General features: G+C 36.3%; 1 protein-coding gene across 4 annotated transcripts in view; it reads left to right on the top strand.

Moving 5' to 3' along the window:
- POLR3A (RNA polymerase III subunit A) overlaps positions 1-21,803 on the top strand; it is a 38,726-nt gene extending 16,923 nt beyond the window's left edge. Inside the window, exons 18-33 of one of the 4 annotated variants that reach the window (XM_082311244.1) lie at positions 178-296; positions 1,715-1,852; positions 3,511-3,681; positions 4,307-4,420; positions 5,669-5,704; positions 9,158-9,244; positions 9,330-9,412; positions 11,686-11,856; positions 12,467-12,560; positions 12,667-12,759; positions 13,220-13,384; positions 14,063-14,227; positions 14,542-14,673; positions 16,021-16,153; positions 19,851-20,018; positions 20,603-21,803. In XM_082311244.1, coding sequence (XP_082167370.1) covers positions 178-296; positions 1,715-1,852; positions 3,511-3,681; positions 4,307-4,420; positions 5,669-5,704; positions 9,158-9,244; positions 9,330-9,412; positions 11,686-11,856; positions 12,467-12,560; positions 12,667-12,759; positions 13,220-13,384; positions 14,063-14,227; positions 14,542-14,673; positions 16,021-16,153; positions 19,851-19,999 — 1,850 coding nt within the window. In that variant the 3' untranslated portion in view covers positions 20,000-20,018; positions 20,603-21,803. Of the gene's footprint in view, positions 1-177; positions 297-1,714; positions 1,853-3,510; positions 3,682-4,306; positions 4,421-5,668; positions 5,705-9,157; positions 9,245-9,329; positions 9,413-11,685; positions 11,857-12,466; positions 12,561-12,666; positions 12,760-13,219; positions 13,385-14,043; positions 14,228-14,541; positions 14,674-16,020; positions 16,154-19,850 lie in introns of those variants that run through there. The other 3 variants (XM_082311243.1, XM_082311245.1, XM_082311246.1) reach the window with 3 other exon arrangements.
- The last annotated feature ends 1,005 nt before the right edge of the window (positions 21,804-22,808 follow it).

Below are 22,808 nucleotides of genomic sequence, written 5' to 3'. Positions count from 1 at the left end.
AACAAGACGAGTAAGAGAAAAGCTTCTTTATCTGTTGCAATTCTAAGTGCTTTTTTGAAGAGCTATGAAGCTAAATAATAGATCTTCATAGAATTGAAGATAGCTCATCAGAGGAGCAGTGATATTCCTCATTTGTGAGTGAGATTTTTTTTTATTTTTTTTTTTTTTCCTTTTCAGGCTCCTTCATTAATATATCCCAGATGATTGCTTGTGTAGGTCAGCAGGCTATCAGTGGGTCCCGAGTTCCTGATGGGTTTGAGAACAGATCCTTGCCTCACTTTGAGAAGCATTCTAAGGTAATTCTGTACGTTTACAATATACTGTAAAGAAAAGTGAAACAAGTTGCCTTAAACCATTTTAAGAAAGATACATGATAGGATGTGTTGTCGTGACATGGTGAATGAAAAGGATCACATATGGTGAATGTAAAATGTTCTGAATGTGATTTGGGAGTTAACAGTACTGTTGTGAATTGCCGTAGGATGTCTAGTTAGCTTTAATTTTTACAGTTAAGCCTTGCTTAGACCTTTCTAATTTAGTAAAATTAAACTTAAGTCTGATACATTTTTGTTTCTGTTCAGAGTCCTGAAAATAATTTGTTAAACTTTCTCTCCTGTGTTCTGTTTCACTGCACTAAGACTTTTCAGGACAGCTGCTGGGTGTGTGTTGGTATCTTTAGACAGGTGAAACATGCCAGATAACCACCCTGGAGTCTGGGTTCTTTTCTTTTTCCATTAAGAGATACCATGTTCCGTATTTGAGTTCTGGTCTACATGAAGCAATAAGGAGTCTCGTGTTCTTGTTAATACAATTCAGTGAGATTCATTTTTTTTAAACTGCTATCTGAAATCTAATGATCAGCAGAGAAGGTTCTAGGTACCAGCCATCAATCTTGTTAGTGTGTTAGTCAGGTAACTCAAGTGTCAGACGGTAGCCATGACACATGCATTTGTCACTGAATGTCCAAATTTCAACTCCTGAGTTCTGTAAAGTAAAATATTTTCTTTTTGGAATAAATTAAAGAAGAAAAAATACTTCGTGGATTAGATGAGAAGGTAAAAGTTAAAATTTAACTCTAGCTTTTTTACTGATTTAGAAAGCACTACCTGTTAAATAACAACAAAAAACGATCTTCTAAGATGAACCTCTTTGTAGCCTATACATTGTTCTATGGGATCATGGAGGCCGTTTGGTGTTACTTGACTTAAAGGGATGCCTGTATAAAGTTCATTGGCAAGAATGCTTCTCAGAGGTGAGAGCAAACCATTTGAAAGAATTAGTTATGTACATACCTCCAGTCATATTTTTTTCTGGATTCCTTAGTCTTCAGCACTGCAAATGTATTTGCTATACTATTGCAAAACGAACGTTCTTATCGCCTTTTCAGTTTTTGCAACTTTAAGGGAGGCCGAAGTGTTAGAAGTTGGTGTAGTGTTTGCAAGGAATGGCTAGAAGCATGACAAGGCTTGTAGGAGGAAGAAGAAAGTCTATTAGATCAGTTTGGAAGAACTAGGCAAGGGTTTTGAAGCCTTTGTTCAGATCTAAAATACAAACATTGAACTTCAAAGCTAAATGCAGCTGAGATGATTGCTTTGTGTTTGTGTATGTATTGGCTAACTATGAAAGAATTTAGATGACGGGCAACATGTTTTTCTGTAATGTGCATACAGAATGTACATTGCATTTTAACTGTTTTTTCCGCTCTTCTCTGTAGCTCCCAGCAGCAAAAGGCTTTGTTGCTAACAGCTTCTATTCTGGGTTGACTCCTACTGAATTTTTTTTTCATACAATGGCTGGTCGAGAAGGTCTGGTTGACACAGCTGTAAAAACAGCTGAAACTGGATATATGCAGGTAACTGTCAGTGGAGTGGGGTTTTTAGCAGTCTTACAAAAGGAAGATATTTCTTATGTGCATGTTGAGGTCAGGGGTGGGGGAGAAGTGCATATATATGTGTGTGTGTGTGTTTGTTTTTAATGTAACAGAGTAATTTATACTGTGAAATACGTGACTGCTCTATTCTCCGGTAGATGAGAGGTTTGTAAACCAGACCTCAGGCAATGGTACAGTAACATGCTTGTATTAAGCTGTTTCCTCTTGAATGTGGGTGGTAAAAGCCCTTGTTCTATGGAATTATTGAGGACTACTTTCTATGTAGTCTGTGTTCCCAAAACCTATGTGAATGATGGAAGTTTTGTCCATAGATTGTAACATAGATTTGAGTTGTGAGTGCTTTTTCAGATACACTATTTCAACAATAAGAAACAGAAAACACAAATCCTTGGTCTGGGTTATTTAAATAAAGATTGTCTGGATCACAAAAATATGGCTAAAGTTCCCTTTCAGTACCTGTCCTCTTTAGGTAGCAGGCACCTTGGCCATATAGGCTTGGACTTAAAGTTCTGTAAGGTGTTAGTGGTTTTGGCTATATCTCCTGTGAAAATATATGTCCCTCCAACAAAGTTTCTTGCTATTATGAGCAGTCTTAAGACTTAAGTGAAAACATTTTAGTATTTTAAGTATAGTCCTCTTCCCAGAGCAACAGGCAGTAGAAAAGCCAAGATAATTTGGGGCTGGGGACACGTTCAGAGATCTGCAAACTCTACAAAGACTGAAATCAATTCCTTTTAGGGTGGGTGACTAATTAGACCAGTTTTCTCCCAAACTAGTGGAATAATGTTTGCATGTGTGTAAGTATATACAAATACATATAAATATAATAAGCAACCCGGAAAATATTTTTCCTTATCAACTTTCACCCTACATGAATAAATTGTAATGCTTGGACTTCGTAATTTAAAAAAAAAAAAAATCTTAACATTTATTTCATCTTACCTTTTTCCTCCTCAGTGATAAAAATTACCAGTTTTTATTCTTTAGTAAGCTAATTTACCTTCATAGGACAATGAAGTCCATCTTTCAAGTAAAAATGTTTTTAAACACTAATGCTTCATAGCATGCCTTCTTTTGGGGAGGCAGAGGAAGGAAGACTGTAGTAAAGGGATTTCCCAATACAAGGGATTAATGTAAGAGAAGTACCTAACACTGGTAGAAAAATAGCACCTACTGGCTTTGACAGCTGAGCTCTTTGGTTTTTGTCAGTGAAAATAATCATTGACTGGTTTTGCTTCCATGCACAAAAATTGTTGTATCCCTTGAGAAATAAACCTGACTGGAAGAATATGACTATTCTGTCAAAAAAAACCCCAAATTCCTCAGACCATAATAGGTTCTTGCAGCTGAGCATTAGGTTTCCTATACGATGGATTTTCTAAATGTGGAGAATTGTGTTGTTGCTTTAAATTTTGTTATTGTTACCTTTCATATTCTGGGGAATGTACAGTAAAGCCCTAGGGATACTGTATGCCTTAAAATAGGTTTTCATGTTTGCTAATCACTGTGTCAGATTTATTTCCTGAGTCCACTTTCTATACTTTTTGTAATCCTAATCAATAGCTATTTTTAAAAAGATCCCATTTACTTTCCTTGCACTTTTTTTTCCCCTCTTTCAGAGGCGGCTGGTAAAATCACTTGAAGATCTTTGCTCACAGTATGATTTAACAGTCAGAAGTTCTACTGGTGACATTATACAGTTTATTTATGGGGGAGATGGCTTGGATCCTGCAGCCATGGAAGGGAAGGATGAACCACTGGAATTCAAGCGTGTTCTAGACAATATCAGGGTAAGGATTCCTGAAATCTTTGTTGGAAGTGTGAAAAGACTATTAAGCATGTAGAAAGATGATGGGGAGAATTGTTTCAGTTGAAGTATTTATTTGTTAAATTGCCTTTTTGAGTGGTCCTGGTCAAAGTCCAAAGTAATTCTTTATTAAATCAAGACATGCATGTTCTTTGTGTTGAACTGCTTCTTAAGTCAGAGGCCTGATGTGGTGTTGAATAACTCTGGACATATTGTGATGTTTGAAGAAGGGTATTGTTTGGTTTTGGTTTTGTGGTTGGTCTGTTTGTTGGTTGTTCTCCCCGTGACCCCCCAACAAAGATAAAAGGCTTTTGCTGAAATGACTGTTCACATTTCTGTAATGTGAGTGTAATAAATTGATAGAATTAGAAGTGTGTGTATGTGTATACCTTCAGATTTACACAAGTAAGTGGAAGTGTATGTGGAACTTCTTTTCACAATAGTCTGGTATTATATAGTACAAAAAAACCAAAACAAAACAAAAAACCCCAAAACAACCAAAACTAAAGAATGCTGTTAATCAATTGTATCTATCTATATTCTGTGTCTTTACAATGAAGTTTTTGTGCATCTGTTTTATGTGAAGAAGTAAATTTTTTCCTCTTAAGGCTGTATATCCATGCCGAAGTGAACCAGCCCTTAGTAAAAATGAATTGGTGTTAACAGCTGAGTCCATCATGAAGAAGAATGAATTTCTTTGCTGCCGAGACAGTTTTCTGCAGGTAATTGTCTCACTTCCTTATCACACTGTGACTAACTTTTCCTTAAAAATCAAGGAAATTTAAATAAAATTATCTTATCAATCTGTAGGAGCAATGGCTGAATTTTATGCATTAGTAGCAGGAGTAGTTGGTTCAGTAGTATATTTCTGTGCATTCAGAGGGCGGAGAGGTAGGACTATAGTAATTTTAATTTTTATTATGGTAGTTGTTCACGTTCACCACAGGAACATTAGAAATGAGAGAAAAATCTGGTGATTTTTGAAAACGTGTCACTGATCTGAGATGCCTTGCTGGAATTTCTCTCCCTAGCAAGATGGTACAGTAATTATGTGCTTTCCCCTGGGATGTCAGAAATGAAATAATACTTATTGACTCTTAAGAAACCACTAGGACTGAGTCTCATACTCTGTTATTATGCATATGTTTTGATATTATCAATTTTCTGAATAACTGTTTTTACTAATTTGCTTCTTTTCCTGTAATAGAAATACCAGCTATACACTTACACCTCTTTACCTTGCGTTCTTATGATACTAACCCAGCAAAAAACTTCTGTCGCATGAAGTGCTTTGCTGGACGGGGCTTATCTTCTGGGGAGTACTTACATGTCTTTTAAGGATGAGTGAATGTTCACATGACTGCTTACACTTTGAATTGTAGAAGTCAATTTGTTTGAAAGAGCATGAAGCAATTTCAGTATTTATGAGAGCAGCCACACTTAAGACTACTTTGGGAGATAGTGATAAAAACTGTAGAATTAACCTGCCCGTGGACATATAAAGCTGTTACCTTGATGAACCTTCTGATTAGTGGCAATGATGAGAACAATGTGAATTTAGTGACCTGCTTTTGAAGGGTTTCATTTTAATAGATGAGAGTGCTTCAGAGCAGAAGGTGACAAAACTAGTAAGCAGTTGTTTATAAACCTGATTTGCAATTCCATTGCTAGAGCAGAGTTGAAAAAATAATTATATCCATACTTGAAATATGCTGTAAATCTTAACTGCATCTCTGAAGGAAAAAAAAATGCAATATACTAATACCAAAGTTTGGAGATAAAGCTGTTCTTTGAGGTGTACATCTTCTTAATCATATCAGGAAAATCTAAATAATTGCTATTAATTTCAGAAGCACAGATATGACTACATCACCTTAATGGTAATTAGTTTAACTTAAGAACTTTAAGTTTTAGATACTGTTACATTTTCTTCTTTCCTTTTTTTTTTTTTTTTCTCTTCATCCTTGAAGACATTAACTGAGACAGGTTATGAAAAATATAATGAGGTAATTGTAGCATGTGTGTGCACTGTGTGAGCATTAATGTTAGTGCTTTTTAGCTAAAGATGTGTGTATAGTGCTAAAGTAACTGATTAGCATATATACATTACTGCTTGTTAAATTATAATGTAGGCGTTCATCACAATAATCTACCCAATTCCTTTTTAATGGTGAAAACCGTGACACATTAATTAATCCCCAGAGTGAAATTTTAGGATTTTGAGGAAGCTTTCTTTTAGTATATAACTTTCCTTTCTAAAACTCATTCTTTCAACCTTTATGGATATTAGCATGTTTTTCTGATGTTTTCCTATCCCTTCCTCTGCTTTTCCCTTCCAGAACAGAGATATTTCTTATAGCTGTTATTTTACCAGAAGATTCCTATAATGGGCTTATCCACTCTTATCCAGAAGACTTTATGTCTAGATAGCCTTTTTCAAACAGACTAGCATTCATTCTGCCTGCACTCTGCCCTCACTGGAGGGAATTCAGATTGTTGGCTGGCACAGTTTCAATTGTGTTAATATTTTAATGTATTTGAGTACATTAAGATACAGGTGAAAGGAAATTTTTGTTTTCTTCTTATTGAAATTGAGAAAATCTTTAGAAACCCTCACAGTTTAAAAAAAAAAAAAAAATCCTTTTTCTGTGTTTTTTTGGAGATGATTCAGTATGAGTACTGGGGAGCGTGGTGCAAGCATGGAAAAGGCTGAGCACACAGCCAGTCAGTGCTGGCATATGTAGAGCTGACCTAATGGGTCTGTCTGGACTTGAATGGATTATTGCTGAATCTTGTGGGATTGTCTGTACCACTCTGCGTTTCGGTGGGCTTCTGAACTGTGAGGATTCTTACATTAGCAGTGCTTCACGTATATGAATGATCGCACTAGCTTAAGTGCTGGGAAGCGTGATGCAGACACCTGAGCGACTAGGCTTTATACCCTGGACTGCTATTTTAACTAAACATCGGCTCTGTAGGAGCTGACAAGGCTGATATTGAGCCAGAGCTTACTGAGTCAGTTTGGTGCCTTTTTGTTAAACAGGTCCAGACTAAAAGACTTTATAGGTTTAGATGATGTGAAAGAACTGATGGTTTCTTGAGCTTGCTGTGGAAGTTACGTAGCTGTGCTCATAGAGGACAGTGTTGCACTGAAGATAAGTCCATGGAGACAGACAGGCTCAGCAGAGAGTGAGCTACATTTTTCTTTCTATTTGTAGCATAAATTAATCCATAGTTCAGATAAACTGCGAACAGTTAATTGAAAGTTGAGGGGAATAGGTCACTTCCTCTTTTAGTTCTTGTGCATGAATAAAACTTTTGAAGATGAAAAATAAATGTCTTCAGAGATCTATCTTTTATTTCTCACCTTTTTTGGCTCTCGTGTATGGAAATAATACATCATTTGAGTACCTTATTTTTGTAATTCAGAATAATATATAAAAATTGATTTAGTATGTTGGAGATATTTTTTTTAAGTATTTTGGAACTCGGGGACTGTCAAAGAGGAAAAGTTGACAATAAATAGTTTGCCAGAATCCTGTTTCCTGTCCTATGCTCTTTTGGTCTTAAGTCTGCCCTGTTGTGGACTTTCTCCATATGACCAAATGACCAGTTTTTCAGCCAGTATGACAACTTCTTTTGAGGAGCTGGTGGTGGTGTGGTTATTATTACTGCCTCCTGGTTTTATGTGAGTAGGTGAAAATTTAAAAAAACTTAGTCTTCAGTGTTCTGGAGGGAGAAGTTAGTGTTACACCTTCTGCCTTCCCCTTCCACTCCTCCCTTCCTGCCCCTCCACAAAGGAAGCATCTTTCAAGATAGAATTACTTTTAAAGTCTCTCCTTAGTGGGTTTTTTTTTTCCTTTTAGATCAAAAGTTCTGGATGATCTTCTGCAAGTCCTGCAATATTATTTTTTTTTATGCACCTGGAGTAAAAAGATTAATATTTCTAATACCATATTATTGCTTAATACTTATTTTAGGAAATAAATCAAATTATCGATTTTATGCAATGATTTCAGGGTCAAAAACCTTTAAAATGGCAAAATATTTAATTCATGAATTAATATGACTTACTGCAGGGCAAAAGGGGCAGAAATGTATGAATGCATCCTGTTGTCATCCAAGTGGGGAAACAACTTGAAGCATCCATTCCAGCAGCACACTTCTGTTGTCAGCTCTTTCATTTGAATTTTGTTCTAGTATTCACAGAAAATAATGTACTGTCTGAAAATACCTTGAATACCAGTAAGAATGTTGTTATTGTGAGAATCTGAGGATTCTGTTAGGATGTAATAGAAGTGTTTTGATAATGATTTATGAATTCAAAAGGCAGTCACTCAAATATTTACTCAATTTTGCAAGTGATTTTCAGTGCTTGGCTACTGCGGTGGTTGGAAGGAGTGCAGCACTGAGTGAAGAAGAGGTGATGATATATAATTATCATCCTGGTTGTCAGGCAGGACTAATGGGGTGGAAAGAGTTTAAAAGGACTCTAAAAATCAAACTCTTCACCTCTCCACGGAGGCTTTCTTAAATCATTGTTGAAGTAGATGGGAAGGATTTCCTCTTGCTTTTTGGTTATATTTTGGTTTTGATAACCCTGTGGTATGGTAATGACTTGCACTGACTCCTCTTTTATGGAAGAGTTTAATCGTGGACCTCATATTCCATGACTTCTAGTGTATATATGTATATCCAAAGCGTAATGCCCAAATGATGCTTCATAGAAATGTTGGATATTTTTCTAACAGTATTGTTTCAATTGATGTTCCAGTAAAGACTGCTAGAAGTACTTTTGGGTAAACCTGGTAAGAGAGTGAAAGGCTTATGTACTACTACGCCTTAAGTACAATTATCTGCAAGACCTCTCCACAGCATAGAGAAGTTATTTGAACTACATTAGGTAGAGACTGAGGTGTATATATCAATTTTGAGGTTTTTTTTCCCCCCAAATAAAGTACATCTTGAATCTCTGAAATCTATCCAGCAGGTGTCCTTTATATACTTCCTCTCTTGCCACAGTCTTTCCACTTTGACTTATTCTGAATACTGAGAAATGAGTGAGAATGTATTTGTGTCAGTATACTTGGAAAATAAGAGTTTGTTTTTTTTTTTTTTTGATGGTAGAATCAGTTTCAGTAAGTGGTGGGTAGGAGGGAAGGATCAACCAAAGTCAAATCTCTTAAGTTTTCAGTGTGTGCTCAGGAAGGATGCTTTTATTCAGCGTGGACCATATTCCTCACGTACTGCTACTAATTTGTGGTTACACAAGAGTGAATCTGGTTTGCTAAATTCTAGTGTATGTGCGTGTCTAAGTTTTGATGTTCCTCTCTTCATATTGTGCATTGTTAATTTATTATTGTAAACACTCCATTTGGAGCTCTAAGCAAATACTTACTGCTGAAGATTTCTATATGAAGACCATGCCTTTGCTTACTGTTGTTTTCATGTAATTTCAGGAAATTAAAAAATTCATCAAAGGTGTTTCTGAGAAGATCAAAAAAACTAGGGACAAGTATGGCATTAATGACAATGGCACAACAGAGGTAAGTAGTTTCAAGGGAGTAATTATGTAGTTATTTTAAATCTTCATAAGCTATTGCTTTTCCAACTGTTCTATTCTTTTTTCAGCCACGAGTTTTATATCAGTTGGATAGGATTACTCCAACACAATTAGAGAAGTTTCTAGAGACTTGTAGGGACAAATACATGAGGTAAGTGTTTAGCCTGTTATTTTCTCAATTTATTCCCCCTGCCCAATTTAGTGTTTGTTGCTTTGCTTGCAGTCTAGGAGTGTACTTTGCTGTTTTTATTGTATGAGTGTTGGTTGTGTTGTGAATGCAATACAAATTAAGAATAAGAAACAGTTGGCCACAATGACATGAACATTGCTAGACAAAGGTAGAATGCCAAAAAAAAAAAAGGCATCGCCATCTACAGGTGGTTTTTTTAAAGCAGAGTTGAGCTTGTATGACAGTTTTAGAGGTCTGACAGAGCGGAGGTTTTTACCTTTCTGTCTTGAGTCATAATCAGATTCTTTCATTAGAAGGCTCTTACTCATTTGTTTGGTTTCCTTTTACATTGTAGAAAAAAATGCTTTATATTTCATTTTATATTTCTTGAACATGCAAAGCTATCTGCTTGTGTTTAGGCACCTTTCTCTGAAATAGTAGTAATCGTACCAGCGAACACAGTTTCCTTCTATAGCTACTTACTGCTTCTATCCACAGATCGTGTTTTGACAGCAGATTCTGGTAAAAGCCAAAAGTGTTAGGATACAGAGTGAGAGAGGATATTGTTTAAACACTGACATTTTTACACCCACTGGCAGTCATATTCCCTTCCTCTCCCTTTTGCAGGAGATTGTTCCAAACCTCCAAAGAGTCCATGCAAAATAACATCTGAATAAATCAGTTTCAAATCCATAGGAATCTTGATGGCTATTCTTGATCTACACAGTCTGTGAAGAGTTCTGTCACGCTTCATGCTAACGTGTTCTTGAATCCGTTATGCACTTGTAGGAGCTTTTTATTTGTTATCCTTGGACTCTAACAAGATAGCGATCGTGTGGATGTTTTCATCTCTTTATCTATTGAGAGTTGTTTCATTTACTTAGACTCCTTGAATTTGTTCATTGGCATGCAGCCATTGGTGATACCTGCTTTGTGGCCTCATGTTCACCTGCATCAATTGTTTACTAATATTTTTTCTTTTTCTAGAAAATTCATGTATATATTAAATTCTTAACATGACTTTTAAAGCAATTAACCAGTTTTCTGCTTTCAGTTTTTAGGATTACTTGCTTACGTTTGTCTTAGGCGTTCTTAAACATGAATTGCCTATTTTACTGCAGTAAGTTGTTTTAGCATACTACATTATGCTGATCTGGCAACTGAAAGATGGTACCCTTGAAAAGGATCTGATTGCTAAGATGATTGTTTTTGTTTTATAGACTGTTATCATTTTACCAGGAGAAATCTCTCAGCTGAGACTTCAGCAGTTTTGGGGTAGATATGACATGAATGTAAGGAGATCTCCAAATAATAGTGGAAACAATAACTTCTGCTTAAATAATTTTGTTTTACAGTCACCCCAAATTAATTCCTTTAGATGGTACAAGCTAAATCACTATTAGACAGCAATTTTACTTGGTAAGAGTTCATCAAGGAAAATGCAAGAAGCTGCTACAAGTTAGATTGATTTAGGAAGTGGTATTGTGCCTTAAGTTCAGATGTTATGTTTGCTATAGAGAAGCAGATCACATTGTGCCCTGTGCAAGCTTAAGAATGCTAACTGCAGGATCAGAACAAAGTTGTAGGGATGAATGTAAACCACCCCTCATGTCTCATTTTGAGTTCGCATATTGTAGAGTACTGGTCGTCTTTTTTTTTTTTTTTTTTTTTTTCTTTCCTGTAAGGACAACCAGTTCTCAAAATACATGAATTTTAGAAGGGGACAAATGTGGGAATGAGCCCATTACATGCATAACTTGAAGGGAAAGTACGTCATCAGTACAGGGCTTTTGAATAAGATGAAAACAAGAAGGCATTAATACCTGGATTTTGCTCTGATTAAAAAGTAATCTGCACAATAATTTCTTAAAGAAGACTAAATAAAGGTGTCTCATGCTTAAATGTATAAAGGGGAGTTTTGGAAATGTTAGCATATGGGATTTCCCTGAATGGGGAATCCTGAATCTACTGCTTGATGCTTAGGAGAAGGAGGACAAGCATTTCATTTCCTGTTATGGATGTTATACTGGACCTGTGGAATGCCTGTATGACAGGGTATCTTCGTGCCTTGCATGAGATCAGTCTTGAGTATTGGTGACCTCTTCACCTCTCTCCTGTTTGTTTATTAAAAAATATTAACAAACTTCTCATATATCTACCAGAATAGTTTCTGTCTTTGCTTCCTCAGGACTTCATGCCTTATTGAGTTCTATGTCTCTTTCTGTACTTTTTTTATGACATAATTTCTTTATCAGGGCACAGATGGAGCCTGGCTCTGCAGTAGGAGCTCTTTGTGCACAGAGTATTGGTGAGCCTGGCACACAGATGACTCTGAAGACTTTCCATTTTGCTGGCGTTGCTTCAATGAACATTACTTTGGGAGTGCCAAGAATCAAAGAAATCATTAATGCTTCAAAGGCTATTAGGTACTAACACTGTTTTGGTTTGGGTTTTTTTTTCGCCTTTGCCTAAGTGAAACCTGATGGATAAATTTGCAATATGCAATAGCATTTCCATGTTCTCAGTAATACACTGGACAAGATTGAATGCATGGAATACCCAAACAAGAAAAATCTGATGTCTGTCCAACTAAGTGATACTTAGGGCCAGAGAAGACAAGTTTTATTTTTCTGAAAATCAAATGAGGTAACGTCATTACTTATTAAGTTTAATATTCTGTTAGGTGTCTTTTATATATTGTGAAACTTCCTGACGTTTAGCAGTAGTTGAGGCATACCTATTCCTAGGTACCCATGAAGCCATACTTAAATAATACTAGAATAGTGTACACCATGAAAGTAGTCACTAGTAGTTGTGTTATTATCTCTTGTGTGTTTGCTTGTTTTTACCAGCCTGAAGTACATGAATAATAATTTTCTTAAATGTACCTGAGGAAACTGAAATTCTCTTTATCTTATTAAGTACTACTCTAGATATGAGATAAGTTCCGTAAGACAAGCTGTAATTCAAATTGCCATCTTTAATCTATCTGAGCAGTTTCCTAACTGGGTTTTTTTGTGTGTTTGTTCTTTTTAGCACCCCTATTATAACAGCACAGTTGGACAAAGATGATGATCCTGATTTTGCCCGTCTGGTTAAAGGAAGAATTGAGAAAACTTTACTAGGAGAGGTAGGAAAAACTGTATTATTGCTAACGCTTTAAAGGTAAACATTAGCCAATTGCTATGGGGCATTTTAACCATTTTCACATGCTATTTCGTCCTTATCTCTTAAAGATTTCAGAATATATTGAGGAAGTGTTTCTTCCAGATGATTGTTTCATCCTAGTGAAGCTGTCTTTAGAGCGCATTAGACTACTGAGATTAGAGGTGAGTTGTTCAGTTCTTCTGCAGAATATGCCTTGGGTAAGTTTCAAAGGGTCTCTTAATCCTGTCTCAGAAACAGAAGTCAGACCAGTGGAAGTTAAAAAAAGAAAATGAACAAAGGATGTGCTGTGGCTACATTACATCTGGAAAAATTTTTCCCTTTTTTTTTTTTTCTCCTTGTAAAGTGGATAATTTTTCTTTTATTTGGAAATGAAAGAACGTACATTCATTTCCTGGTGTCTTGCTAAATACAAGGATACCATTTCTGTCTGTTAGTTAACATATAGGCCAGTACCCTCAGCATAGGATAATATTTCATGCAATTTATAAGAGTAACAATTTTTGTTTATTTTTCTACTTTCTGCTTTGTTATATTCTGTTGAAAGACTGCTGCATGTATTTGAGCAGATTTATTTATATTAAGAGAGATATCCTGATGTTTGCTGGCTGACTTTTGCCACAGGTGAATGCAGAGACTGTGCGCTACTCTATTTGCATATCTAAACTCAGAGTAAAGCCTGGGGATGTTGCTGTCCATGGAGAAGCAGTTGTATGTGTGACACCTCGTGAAAATAGCAAGAGTTCAATGTATTATGTATTGCAGTCCCTGAAGGAAGAACTACCAAAGGTAAAAACAAAGGCCGTCTCGTGCTTTTGTGGGAGGTCATCAGTAATAATAATTTGGAGTTCTATGGTGGGAAGACAAAATAATTCTTGTCAGTATTGACAATGTAGATAGGCTGAGTCCATAACTCTTAGATTGTGATGGTGCTGCTTTACAGCTGAAACTAAGCCTCCATTACTAATCTTTCTAAATAGAATTGAAACCTTGATACTTTCTTATAACATTTACTGAAGCATTCTGAGTGCAGCAGTTGTATGAAATAGTTATATCTTCTTCCAGCTGCATCTAGAACTGAGCCACGTGACAGTATCTGGAGTGTTTGCAGCTTTCTGTGAGGAGACTGTCTACTTTGGATTTTAAAAATAATGATAAGTGAACGTTATTATTGGCAGGATGCCCTTTTCCTTGTGTGGATCTACCACCATTCAGAGACCTAGGTCTGAGTGTGAGGATATCTGGCATAAAATATAAAATGTAGGTAGTGAGTAAGAGTTTATACTACAATGTGAAAGTCACATTTGCACTACTGTACTTAAGAGCAGGAAATCTTATTTCATATGTATTTTAATTGAGCATTTACTCCAGAGACTGGAGCTTCTAAATAGGTTTGAATGCTGATAAGGGTTATCCTTTCATACTGCATTACTGTACACTGTTACTAGGTTTTTTTGTTTTGTGAAGGTTGTGGTGCAAGGTATACCAGAGGTTTCACGAGCTGTCATTCATATTGATGAACAAAGTGGAAAGGAAAAATATAAACTTCTAGTTGAAGGTGATAATCTGCGAGCTGTTATGGCTACTCATGGAGTGAAAGGAACAAAAACGTCCTCTAACAACACTTACGAGGTAGTGTTCAAATGGGTACTGTGGGTTTTTCCCCATAGCATCTTTATTAAAAGTGGTTGGTTGTGCTCAGATGCAGCAGTTGATATGTAATCAAGCCTGATTTCATTAATAGTTGTCATAATGCATTAACACGAGAATAATTTGACTGGCAGTACTGTTGACTTCAAAGAAGCTTTTTCTATAAATATTTTTCAACTGGAGAAATGCAAAAGGGTAGTAATGGACATTATCTGACATCAGATGGTATTTGTTCCAGGAATATACTTGCTCCAAGCATTTGGTTGTTCATTAATCTAACATAATCTCTTGTGTAGGTAGAGAAGACACTAGGAATTGAAGCTGCTCGGACGACCATTATCAATGAGATTCAGTATACAATGGTGAACCATGGTATGAGCATTGACAGGAGACATGTTATGTTGCTGTCTGATCTAATGACTTATAAGGTTTGTACTATGTTTTTCTCTAAATTGGCCTGTTTATACAAATTAATCTTACCATGTTTGAGAAGGTTGGGTGAGCTAGGGAGATGGAAATCAGTTACAGGTTTAAAGAATTGTAAGTTTTGTTTGTATATCAAACAAAATGCTTAATTAATCTAGTTCTTGGGGGTAGGGGGCAGAAAGTCTATTTTGACTGAAAACAAATTGATATAATGAGTAGGGAATCATAATTCCATATTGGAAATAGGAATCCTAAAAATTGTGGTATGAAATTCAACTGTTTGGGCAACCATGCATGCAATTTAAGGCTTGCTGTGCAGAAAACCACATGGGGTGTGGTTCATAGCAGCTGCACTGTATATAAGAGTCAAAGGATACAGACATTACAAATAGAGTCAGATTACATGTAGAGTATGAACAGTCTTCCAGAACTTGTTAGCAGAAAATCGTATCTGTTCTTTATTGATTGACTTTCCTTCACATCCAATATGTTTTTTAGATTTGAGTACACTTAGTGAAGTAAGATTTTTCCACTTTGCCTGCCAGAGTTCAAGGGTTTAATTTGGATAAAATGGATGAAGGAGTTCTGACTTCTCCCAAAACTGTAGGGCTTTGTTGTACTGAGCTGCAGCAGTCCCCAGGGTTGGCTGTGTGGAGCTGCAACACAATAGTGGAAAAGGGCATCAGAGTGCAGTGTTTTACACTTGTTGGGCTCCTAGCATGCATTCTTTTGTCTGTACTTCTGACTTGTGCTTCTGTGCACAGTCTGTTAGAATCAGGATGTTCATTAGAAACAGAAGCAGAAATAAACCAAGTTAGTTTAAAAAGCTAATTACTTTTTTTCCAGAGAGTGAAAAAATGAAGATTTAACATATTCTGTAATCTCCTGGCAGCTGAAGTCAGATTTATCAGTAGACAATAGGCAGTAGCTTCAGCTTAGTGATCTCAGACCCCACTAAATTTTGTAGCTCAGCAACTAGTTTATAATTGTGTGTTTTTTCTGATGGCCATGTTTCTCTCGATCTTTCCCGTATTCTTGCTTAAAACAAACAAACAAAAAAATCTATTAACCATTTATAACAGCTTCTGTTGTGTATGAATAATCACTTCTGTTTTATTTAAATATTGATTACTACCAAACTATTAACCTTCAGGATGTTTTAACTGTGAAGCAGCATATTATGACAATGCTATATTGTAGATAGTAACCCCTTTACTTACTACTTGTTTCATGTGTGTTAGAATAAAAACTACATTTCTGTCGTTCACTTGATTTGCTTCTGTAGCAAACATAACTGACCTCCAGCCACGGTTGTGATAGTCTTTCTTTGTGTTTTTCCATCAATCAAGGGTGAAGTGCTGGGCATTACTAGGTTTGGACTGGCAAAAATGAAGGAAAGTGTGTTGATGCTGGCTTCTTTTGAAAAGACTGCAGACCATCTCTTTGATGCTGCCTACTTTGGACAGAAGGATTCTGTTTGCGGTAGGTATTGCAGAATCTGCTGTAGTTTGTGGTCCTTACGCAGCATCTGTAAACCTCTTCAAAGCATTGGATTTTTGCCCTTAAGCTTTCTGTTCAGCCTACATGTCAAAAACTTCAGGTCTGAGGCTGATCTGTACTTCTTGATCCTAGAAGTTTGGTGGATGTTTCTCTGCTTCTCATCTCAAACAGAGATCTTGAAGTCATTTGGACATTTGTTGTATATTTCTTAAAGTAGACTTTTAGTAATTTGGTTTTACTTCTCACCACATAGCTCAGAGAAATACCAGGAAATTTGTCCCACTGTCAGTAGTTCTGTTTTTTCAGTTGTGAAAGTTTGTATATTTTCAACACGTAGCGCTGATTAAGGAATCTAGTACCCCATTCAGTATTTAGATTTCGTTTTCATTCCTACTAAGACGTAGGAAGACATTTATGTCTCAGGTAGCATAGGTAAATACCATACTGTGCATAATGATTCCTTATGTGATTTGTCAGTTATACCTCGCAATAAACAGAAAGGCAGAGTTCTTGACTTCTTCAGTTACTTCTGATCTAAACAGATAAAAATTGTGTTGGTTGTTTTTTTTTTTTTTTTTAATTAGAAGCCTTGTTTATCAGTACTCCGTTCATTAACAGAACAGAGAAGATCCCTGTCCTGAGAAATTTCTTTTTAAATGTATCTGTTCTTCAGTTTTAAAGTTAAGTTCATTAACATCCACTGAATCATCTTCTCACTGCATTCATGAAAGAATCTGATAAGAGTTTAAAAATATATGTATACATGCACACAAGTGCATGCATGCACACATACATACAGCCAACAGCCAAACAGAAAATTCAAATAGATGAGTTTTGTCATTCTGTTAGTCTCTTAATTTTGCATTTCTGCCATGTCCTCTAATATTTGGAATTGAAATTATTTTTCTTTATTTAAACTCCTTTGCCCCCATTCCTCCCAGATTTCATTCTCCTTTAAGCTACATACATTTTGGAATGATTTGTTTAAAAGTCTCTGTCTAGTAGGTTAAACAGAGAAAAGGAGAAGTCAAGCAGGTTTCACCCTCTTCATCATCTGTTTATCTAAGGCCTACCATCCTGGAGCTGTAACCACTCATTTGGAGTTTCTGGGTGCTAACGAAGTATAAAAATATGAATGTATTATGTTAAGGTTTTAGAAAGTGTAGTCAATTTCAAACAGTGCTTTGTGGACAGTATATTTTCTGAATCGCTGGAGTCTCTTAGAAACCTTTGTATTACTAGTTTGTATTTTAAGAACTCTGCCACTTTCTGGCTGTCCAGCATTCAATGTGAGTGGGATTTTCTTATTTTTTTTGAATTATTATTTGCTCATGCTTAAAGTAAAGATCCCATGGGAGACTGATGGGAGAACAAGGAAAAGAAAATGTTTTCTCAAAGTCCCCTCTGAGCTGGTGAAATCTTGTTTTAAATAATGTGGAAACCAAAGATCTTTTCGTGTTGCCTTCTATATAAATGTTTTAGTTCAAATACAGAAATGGAATGGACAAAACAGAAAATTGTTGTCCGTCTTCCAAAACTGAAGAGATGATACTGGCTTGCTTGTATGAAAGAGTGCTGTGCAGCTGCCTGACCTGGCCATCACTAGTTATCTCTTTGAATTGCTATGAAAACTCTTAGACGCTCATGGTTTTGCATCTTCAGAGCAGGAAAAAATTATAAATGGTGCCAAGAAAAATTAGTATGTACCCAGAATCAACTATAGGTGCTGAACTGAATGGCATCTCAAATCAGTGCTTCTCCTGAATGTGTGGGTGTAGTTTTAGACCATGTGGCCTTTGAATCCCTTGTCTTGTAGATGCTTTTTTCTCCCCGAGAACATGGGGAACAGCTGATTCCTGCTTTACCTACATAACGACAAGCATTTTCTTTTGGGAATTCCTGATGCCACCTTTCACTGGGCAGAGTGGGTTGAAACTAGAGCAGAGTAGTACATCCAGTTCCAGCAGCATCCACTGGGTGCTGGAAGAAGGATCACCAGGAAGCGCTACTATCTGCAAGCCACTGCTTAAAGATCTCGTCAGTTTACCTTTCTGTCCCCTTCCCAAAGAGCAGCCAACACCACTCTGATTTCTAACTTAAGAGTGGGATCTGGGAGCTACAGATCACTGCTGTGATGTTCATTTATGAGGAGGTGGTCTGGAAGGGAAGTGTCAGAAATAAGGTCTGCAATAAGAGCAGTATGACTGGCTTCACCTCTGCCTAGCTTCTTCCAGCTGAAAGTGAGAGCAGCAGTTCATAGCTGTCAGCCAGATGCTTAGATCTGCAATAGATTATAACTGGTAGTGTTACAAGACATTGCACTGGAGGAGCCTTGGGTGGTCATTAGAGCAGAGCATGCAGTTCTTCTGCCATCAACAACATGGTCATCTTCACCTGTCCGATATGATTGTCATTGGCCTCTAGTATACATTAGTCTGAGCAGATACATAACATACACTTGGTCGTTAGAGTGGCATGATCTGTCCGAACATTTCCTGCTATACATGACTGCTGTCAGATGCTGCGAACTATTACTTTGTCCATGAGGCAAAAGGGAGATGGGGAGGAAGGGCTTCTGGTTGTATGGAAATATTGCAAGGGAAGAAGGATTCCCAAAAACCTAAATGCAGTTTCCATGGTTGGCTCAAGTTGAAAGGTTATTGTGCAAAACCAGGTAAGTTTTATTCTGCTAGGTGTTATAAAGGTATTTCCTTTATCCATTGTAACCTGCATGCTGTAGGGGCTCTACAAAGTAGTGGGCCTAAATATACAGTAACTCCTAAGCATTCTATTTTGCACAAGATTAAGTGCATAATGTTGGAAAACATGTAGTAGAAATGCAGCAATGGTCTAAGAGCGAAAATACAGGATCTTCTTTCATATACATTTAAATTACCGATCAAATCTTGACAGAATTTTAAGCAAATTTATTTTCATCCTTTGTGCATTTAAAGGTACAGCTTTTTATTGTTATTTTCTTAAACATTTATGTGAAGGACAATATTCTTATACTCCTGAGAATGTTTGAAAGTGTTATTTGGATCGTAACAGTATGCAGAGAAAAAACCACTGGTATCTGATAGCTTGCTTTTAATGTGGAACGTTCTTTGGAAAAGTTGTATACATCAGTAGATCTGGAATATAAATGTGTCAGCACATTGCTGTGCAAATTTTATCACTATCAAAAATAGTTGGGACAGACTAAATCTTTAAATTCAAAACAAGCACTTTTTGAACCATGAAGATGCAAAAAGTGGTATAGCTAAAGTAGTGATATGCCTCTTTCACTGGGAAGTTGCAGGGGTTTCAAGGGAACTTGGCCAGATTTGACTGAAGTCTTAGCACTGAGTCAGAGAATGAACATGAAGTAACTTTGCCTTGCATCTTCTGCTGTTCGCACTGAGTGGAATGTGTCTTCTCCAAAAACAAACCTGAAGCTCTTTCATTGCTAGAGAAGGTGTTCAGGTTAGGTTGAATTTTTCCTGTCTAGAATTTAAATAACATACTGATCTAATGACCATAACGTTTAACTTTATCTAGTGAAGAGACCTTTGTCTTTGCATGTGAGGTTCAAGGGGATTTGATAGGCAACGCATACAGAATGGGCAAATGAAAATAGTTTTGTAAATCCTTACTCTTCAGATGTTCAACATGTTTGTGATTTTTTTTTTTTCCCTAGGTGTTTCTGAGTGCATCATCATGGGAATTCCAATGAACATTGGAACGGGACTTTTTAAACTGTTGCACAAAGCAGACAAAGAATCAGCCCCTCCAAGGAGGCCTCTGATATTTGATAATAATGAATTTCATATTCCCATTGTTACATAGCACTTGGACATAATACAAGGTAGCAAAACAAGAAATAGCAAGAAAACATTATTTAAATAAAGAAATGTGTATTATCAGTTCTGTGTGTCTCTAACTGTGAATTGGTAAGTGAAATACTATCAAAAGAATTGCCCAATAGTTTACCACCTCTTGTTAGTAAAGACCCTGAAAGGAGAGGTTTCTCTGCACCAGAGAGTGGAAATAAATTTAAATTGGATTTCAGCTGGTAAAATTTCCTTTTTCACGTGCTAGGATTAGATCTTTGTGTTAATATTAATGGATGGAAGTTGTTATTAACTCAGTATTAGACATGTGTATTCAGATTTGGTTAAAAAAAACAAACAAAACAAAACTGCTCAAGAGTTCTGTGAGCTTGCACAGAGTGCATTTGGAAATGGCCTTTCAACAGGAGCTGCAGAGGTCAATCTATAGCTGTTAAGAACAGAGACTTCAGAAAGCTAGAACTGAGTCTGGTTAATTCATACTAGTTAAACTTCAGGAGTGCTGTTGAAAGTGTTTGAAATATTTGCTCTTTGCTTGTATGTTTTTAATTGTTCTTCTTTTATCCCAAGTTATTATCGAGTAAATGGTTTTCCTCCCCAGGATTCTGCTTTGGCACATACCTGCAAGATGCTGCAGATTGTAAAGCTGCTACTGAATGCTGAGAAGCCTGTTATAAGAACATTGCAAATTATAAATAGCTTTTCATATTATGGCAGCTGTTAAACTGCTGGAATCTGTAATTTACAACAGTCTTAGTTTTGGGAAAGTTTCATAATTGAGCAGGATCATCTGAACAACCTAGTTTTATTTTAATACATAAAGTAGAAATAGAAAGGGAAGCTGTTTTCATGCATTGCCTTGAAATAATTCAAAAGTAGTTTAATCTTTAGCCCACTAGAGCAGTTTTCAGAATGATTATAGATTTTAAATTATTTCAGTGTAATATGTTTAAATTTACTCTGGTGCTATGGAGGGTAAGCGTCTTAGTGTCTTCTTGTTAGCAGTATTTGGATATTCAGTGTGCTTATCGGTTGGAGAGAAACAGAGAGAGAGAAAAACTGAAGTTATGCACTCTAAAGTAAAAGCAGGCTGCTGAATGGTCTAGCATTTGAAAACGAATGTGTTTGCTGCAGTTTGTCTTCATGTAGCAACCAAAAGAAAAGTGTAAGGCTGCATTCAGGGAACGTAAATCTGTTGTTTTAAGTCTTAAGGTGCCACTGCGTTTATTTTTTAAATCATCCTCCATGCAGAGAAGACCTGATGTGAAATTCAACATAGCTATTCTCAAATTATTTTGTATTTTCAGTGCGATACTAAGACATATTTCTGCCTAGATTTTGGCAGGATAACGATTCAGAGTGTTTTAGTATCTGCTCTAGTATTGCACTTAGTATCTGCTCTAAAAGCCATATATATTTTGCTATCTCCCTTTTAACAATAGAAATTTCAAAATAAATTAAAATTTTCTTTGTGATCTCAGTGAGATTGCCACTTACTAATTTGTCTGTATAGAAGTCTACTCTTATTTCTTTTTGAAGATGTAAGTATAAGACAGGTAGGGGCCAAATGGAGAGACAGCCCATAAACCTTTCCTATGGATAAGTACTTCATTTTATCATGGGAAATTCTACTGAGAGTGCTTCGTATTTTTGTGAATAAAGATTCTTCTGAAAGTGTAAAGGAGGGGAGTTTGTATTGGAATGAGTAACTGCCTCTTTTTTTCTTTTTTCTTTTTTTTGTAAATATAGTGAAATGCGGCTACTTAAATGGTGGGTTTACTCTCTTGTATCTGTTAAAAGTATTCAGTAAATTGCATCTGTTATCATTTACTTTAATATGACAATAAAAAGAGGCAGAGATAAAGAAAATGTAACACTTGTGTTTGTTTATTGATGCATTATATTTGTGCATACCAAATTTATGGATGACCTAACCTCCATCTCCCTCATTTGCTTAGTTATTAAGACCATTGGGAGTTATTGAGCTTAAATCTCAGGTATTTACAACCTAAATGAATATCTAATATAAAACCTATCTTGCTTAAAGTAAATACAAATATGTCTTGCCCTCTGAGCAGGCTATGCGCTTTGTAAGTATTTCAGCCAAAAACAGATCGTTTACAAGAGCACTCTGAAGTAGTAATTACTGTTAGGGCTTTCTGTACAGTCAGTAAACAAATTAGCTGTTGGATTTCACTCATAAGCAGCTTTTTTTAAGGGTCAGTTTTAATGGTCAAAGAAATGGAACTTTGGGATATTTCTTAAAATTTACATTTTTATTAATTTTCTTATCTTTACTGCAGGTTTCATTTTTTAAAAATAAATACTATTTTGCACATTTTCCTCTATCTTCTAATTAATGTGCTAATTGAAATTAAATACGAAGTTAAGTGTAAATTTTCAAGAAATAATTTCATTTCTGAAAAATTACTAGATAACAGTAGGAGCCCTCGGACAGAACATCCCAGACAGCCAACGTGCCTTTCTGTGGAAAAGCATTGCCGATTCATTTATGATGTCCCGGAATCGGTTGTGTACTTACTACAGTAATAACACTTGCGAAGTTAACGCTAAAATCTCTGGCTGTTGGGTTATGTGAACAATTAGGTACTACCATTCAAATTCGATCGTCCGATGCCCTTAAAATTTTAAACGTCGTCCAGCTCCTGTAGAAGATGATAGGCATTGAACTTGGAGTAGTAGGGTTGCTGAAGAATCCGAAGTATGAACTGCATAGCCAATGGTGCAGGCGGCAGGCGGCAAGGCCAGCTGCAAGTGGGAGGCCTGAGATGGGAACCCTGATTCAT

This window comes from Platalea leucorodia (genome assembly GCF_965183815.1).
Source record: "Platalea leucorodia genome assembly, chromosome: 4".
NCBI lineage: Eukaryota > Metazoa > Chordata > Aves > Pelecaniformes > Threskiornithidae > Platalea > Platalea leucorodia.
Note: the sequence above shows the minus strand (reverse complement) of the source record. Positions and strands in the feature narration are given on the sequence as shown.